This window comes from Limulus polyphemus, unplaced genomic scaffold (assembly GCF_000517525.1).
Source record: "Limulus polyphemus unplaced genomic scaffold, Limulus_polyphemus-2.1.2 Scaffold3918, whole genome shotgun sequence".
In the NCBI taxonomy this organism is placed as follows: Eukaryota; Metazoa; Arthropoda; class Merostomata; order Xiphosura; family Limulidae; genus Limulus; species Limulus polyphemus.
In genome coordinates this window covers 47,199-52,923 of record NW_013669528.1, presented here as the reverse complement: position 1 = coordinate 52,923, position 5,725 = coordinate 47,199, and the positions used below count along the sequence as shown (strand labels likewise).

General features: G+C 28.7%; 1 protein-coding gene across 12 annotated transcripts in view; it reads right to left on the bottom strand.

The window, feature by feature from the left end:
* Positions 1-5,725, bottom strand: part of LOC106470275 (protein hu-li tai shao-like) — a 48,496-nt gene that overhangs the window by 6,573 nt on the left and 36,198 nt on the right. For 3 of the 12 annotated variants that reach the window (XM_022398874.1, XM_022398878.1, XM_022398875.1), the window contains 4 exons: positions 4,547-4,609; positions 2,412-2,444; positions 2,223-2,294; positions 1,278-1,357 (listed from right to left, as the gene is read on the bottom strand). In XM_022398874.1, coding sequence (XP_022254582.1) covers positions 1,278-1,357; positions 2,223-2,294; positions 2,412-2,444; positions 4,547-4,609 — 248 coding nt within the window. The remainder of the gene's footprint in view (positions 1-1,277; positions 1,358-2,222; positions 2,295-2,411; positions 2,445-4,546; positions 4,610-5,725) is intronic. The other 9 variants (XM_022398877.1, XM_022398882.1, XM_013930819.2 and 6 more) reach the window with 5 other exon arrangements.

Sequence of the window (5,725 nt, the reverse complement as noted above, 5' to 3'; positions counted from 1 at the left end):
CTGCTGTAGGTTTATGATTACTCTGATTAATGTTTACTCCCTAAACTGCTGTAGGTTTAAAATTACTCTGATTAATGTTTACTCCCTAAACTGCTGTAGGTTTAAAATTACTCTGATTAATGTTTACTCCCTAAACTGCTGTAGGTTTAAAATTACTCTGATTAATGTTTACTTCCTAAGCTGCTGTAAGTTTATAATTACTCTGTTTAATGTTTACTCCCTAAACTTGTAGGTTTATGATTACTCTGATTAATGTTCACTATTTAAATTGCTGTAGGTTTATAATTACTCTGATTAATGTTTACTTCCTAAACTGATGTATGTTTATGATTACTCTGATTAATGTTTACTCCTTAAACTGCTGTAGGTTTATGATTACTCTGATTAATGTTCACTCCTTAAACTGCTGTAGGTTTATGACCAGATCATTCATTTATAACTGAGGAATGTTGCGGGTTTTAACTCTTGGTGTTGTTAATTGGTTTAAAAAATTAGAAAAAGAATAGTCATTTTGGTGGATATTTTTATTAAAAAAAAGAAAAAAAGTGTCCTGATTCATCGTGTTTACAGTAACGCATAAAGGTTTACAAAAGTGTCCTGATTCATCGTGTTTACAGTAACATAAAGGTTTCCAAAAAAAAAAAATTGTCCTGATTCATCGTGTTTACAGTAACACAAAGGTTTACAAAAAAAAAAATTAATATATAAAGAATACTGGAAAAAATGTCTTTCCTAAAAATATCACAGACAACATCATGCATGGTTATTTATGGGAAGTAAACTGTAATGCACCAAAATAACTTGTATCAATGATACTACCATATACTGGCAAACACGCAGTTTGAGAAAATAACAGCTATGTAACTGTATCATATAGGTTATCCACATTAAAACTGAATGCAGGTAATAAAATCTTTTCAGTTTTAATGATAGAATATTACCATCTAATGTTGTTTATGAATTCAAATGTCTGGTGGCTGGAAGTAAATCTAGCACAAGACATCATGCTACTTGTGACTGGGACGAAGTTTAAGGTTCTTTCAAAGAGTATTAATGAGACAACAGGTAAAGGCCACGACTGAATGAAACTAGCTCTGCAATCAATCTTTTACTGAGGGTAACAACCAAGTTCATAGCCACCAATATTACACATTTATAAAAGTTGACAAAAAGCAAGCCCAAATCTTTGATTTTCTTAAATACTGGCCTTTAATAAAAGACTACTTGGGTCTATAATCCTTCAATATATCATTTGTTGTAAGTTAAATAACGTTTACCTCTTTACTACTGCGAGAAGCAGCAGACACATCTCCACTTTCTGTTGATCTCAACTTTTCTCCATTTACTGCAGTATCACCTTGATTAAACATAGGAAAATACATAATTAAGGTCAGTTACATAGATCAAAATATTATATCTTTCATTGTTGAAGTAGCTAATAATACAAAACTGTTATTATGTTGATTTTCACAATTGTTTGAAGTGATAAGAATATTTAAAAAATGTGCAGATTAGTTCAATAAATTGTTTTTAGTTCACAACAAAGCTTTCAGTGATTCCAAACAGTGTTGAATACCAGCCTAAATGTTCTAAAGAAGAAATACTTAAAATTTATGTTTGATTTACCAACTGTCAAAATTTTCTAAATTCTCCACAGTTACGAAAAGTTTTAAGATAGTTTTAGAGTCATGAAGTTATAATCTACAGGAATACAGAAATTAGGGTTTTGTGATTTTGTATTATCTTTAAAAAAGTTTGTGTTAAATTTTAATTTGGAATTAATAATAAAAGTTATACATCACATAAATATAAAAAAAAACAACTATTAAAACAAATAAGCAATTTCTTAAAAAAAAAGACTCTCAGATTATATTAACATAGAAATAAGAGGATGACAGTAACAATAAAATACACGTTTATCAACCATTTCAGAGTAGCACAGTAGTCAAATTTCCTGTAGATTAATGACAGTGAAAACTATACTATTCTAAAATGGCTACTTTTCATTATTAGTGACATCTTGATATTTTTGATCAAGCTATGGTTTCAACACATGAATCAATGACATTAGCATAGATTCACACACACACACACATATATATACATACATACTTGTTTATTCAACACAATTTTATTTCAAGTTTGAAACAGCATGCTACATATTCCAGTTATAAATTATTACTGAAAGAATTAAACCAGGAAAAATTATTTAAAGAACTTACTAGATTTTTGTTTAGGTTTACGTTCAGAGTGTGCACGTCGCTGGAAGTATTTTTCACGTTCACGTTCAGCAGCTGTGAAGTAAGTCAAGCAACATCATGCAACATGTACGTATCATGCAACAATTGAGGTTAGTGAGAACACACTACTTGAACATGCAATACTATAACATTAAAAGAAAAATGTCTTACCTTCAACTTTATGGGAAATTGACTCAGATTGCTCTAAGTGCAGCATGAGGAGAAATTTTGAAACATAAATTAAAATGTTTCAACAATTTATAATCAAACAAAGTATTTTTTCATGTTAAGTAAAATACATTCACAGAATTTGGTTTATTTTTTCTGGTTAATAAGACAATTCAATTCTTAAAACTACCTTACATTCGTTAAGGATTAGTTCAAAATGTTTTTCAACAACTTTTAACAAAATCAAAGAAGTTTGGGTGTCTCAAATAGTGTATAAAACTTTAAAGTATTTGAAAACTGTAAACACTGAAATTTACAAGTATCAGTAACCTTACTGTATAATATTTACGAATTACATCAGGAGTTTAGAACCACTTCCATTTCCTAGAAACTTGCTAGAAAAATAAATTTTCTTTTTTCTGAAACTTTGTTTGTTTTTTTTTACTAAACTGACGTCAATACTCTTCTCTAAGCTTTATCCTTCGTTACTCAAAAACTTTGTAAATGGAACAAATTTCTATTCATTCTGATTTCTCCTAACTCCTAAAATTAATGAATACTTAACCAATTATTTATATAATAAAAGTTTTTAATTATCTGTTTTATTTATATATATATATATATATATCACCTCTATTATATGACCAGCACAGAATAATGTTTAAAAAATTACAGGACTTTTTAGAACCAAATTTACTGATCTTAACAGAAGGATTCCACCAAAACAGAATAACTAAATGTTTTATTATATCTTATAAAGAATGCAGTAACAGTTGTACAAAACATCCTAGTAATAACAAATACAGTAAAATGCAAGTAAAAATTAAAAATATACTTTTAACAATCCTCTTCTTGTTTTTCATGCATATTTTGTGCACAGTAAATATGATATTCTGTGGAAGTTCAGTAATTTTCTGGATAAATCAAGCTAACTATACAAACCAGCTAGTGTGTTTTCTCTCACATGGAAATAAAACTACTATCACGCTGCCTTGATTTACATGGGAAAACTCCCCAGGCAATAAGTTTGTACTGAGTCCTTAGGACCTATACTAATATTTAATAAATAAAACCTGTTGATTTTTTTTTCTCATGTGATTTACTGATTACAAAGATAATAAAAATTGAAGAATTTTCCACTTATTGGTACAAATTATGTTTCTTTGAATGATGTTTTAAATGGTTCAAATTTAGATGTACTTCTGGTAGAAGTTATTACATATCTTTCCATAGGAATTGAAATTAAAGGATTTTAGTTAATATTTACTATGTTACGAGTCACATTTTCTAGAAATCATTGTTGTCTAAATTTAGATAAGCACAGCAAATCTGGCTTATTGTCAATAAAAATGGGATGTGGGAGTGATGGGGTTAGACCTTCAATGGCTTTTCCATGACCTCTTGGTAAAAACCATTGATTGTCAATTAACTTGAATTAGTTCTATTTAAAGTGATACCAGAAATGATGCCAGAATACGACTAAACTCTAGACTTGAAGTATTGGTATTGAAAGATTTTAAGAAGATGATTAAGAATAATATATTGTGCATGTTCATTGATTTTCTGAATAAATCAGATTATAACAACTAAAGTTAGCAGTATCATTTATGAAATTGTATATAATTTGACATAACCTGTAAATAAATCATTTTAAAGTTTAACTTCTTATTACTATCACCCTGAGAAGAAGATACAGAAATTATCATTAAACTGTATATACTTTTTTATTGCTTCATTTTTAATATTTTGTTGATATACCTGTTCAGTGATTTTGATTATTTGAAAAATAGAATAAATTAGTTGTAGATGAGATGAATTTCTAAACTAACATTAAATTTTCAGATCAAATTTCATAAACCTAAATTAATGTTGTTATATTGTACCAATTGTAGGGATTCAAACATGAACATATTCTGATTTGGTTACTTTTAAATAGTGTGTTAAGTTTGAAACTTATGCCCATCTTATGGTCAATAATCACAGTCAATATTAACCCAAAATAAATGACTAAAACAAACACAAAAATATATATCCTGAGTAATTTGAATTACTTAAAAGTTAATCTCATAACCTCATTGATATTATCACAAAAAAACTATCTTAAATAAAACGTTATGAACATGTAGTCCATATCATACCTTCTGCTGCTAGTCGGGCAGAATGAGAACGTTGAACACCTTGGTCGTTCGAGGCATCACAAACTAAGAACAATTGAACCATGCAATAATAAAGATTCATGCAAGGATAGGATTTATAAGAAACTGAAAGGAGCTGATACAAGTTCACTCATGCTGTTTGATTAAAAATGATATACAAATGAGACTTAATTGATTAAAATAAATTAATGGTGAATGCTAACATGCTCTGCAGGTGCAATAACCAATTAGCTTTAAAGAGAGTGTAACACAATTTATCTCAAAATAGTCTCCAGGGATATTAAGTACCACGTTTCATAAAGATAAAAGTACACAAGTACATCTAAATAAATCACATTACTCTTAATGAGGTGTAAACATTTTTTACTGAAACCAAAAGGACCAAGCCTATCAGTTATTTTATGTTTGTGGTTAATATTAATCTAGTTAATTGGAATTGGATAAAACTAGCAAAGTTGAAAGATAAGTAAATGTCTTTTTTATGACACACACTTCATATTCAGACTTACCAATTTTATGATGCACTAATGCAACCAAGAAGGCAAGTTGATGATCATTTTGATGTATTACAGTAAGCTTTATACTTTCATGTTGGCTGTTGATATATCCCAAGATCTTTTACATGTTGAAAATAATCAACAATGACTAAATATACCTGTTATACAGGTTTAAAACTTCACGGTAACATAGAAATAAGACAGTAAAGTGATATTTCTAATCTCAAACCTGTAGCTACAGAATCAATTTTGTCTGAAGTGGTATTGTTGAAGAGAAAATATGATTCTTAAGTTGCAATCTTCAACAGTTCCTGAAACACATATTTATCAGTACTATTTATCATATGTTGAATCAAGGTGACTGCAGTAAATGTAAAAAAGTTGAGATATGTGTCTGCTGGCTACTTCTCATAGTAGTAAAATTGTCTTTCATAATGTATTCATCGAACTTATTTTCAAAATATTGTACCAAGAACTTAGCTAATTCATGATTATTTATACCTATATTTGAAACACTGAGTAGAGCCTGGCAACCTTCTTTGTGGACTCTTAGAGTAACTTATGAACTTTTTTAGGTGACAAACAGATGATCTTACTTTAAAATATTAGTCTTGTGTCAGTAAATTATCCTTTTTTAAAATTCTAACGTGTATATCTGTAATTT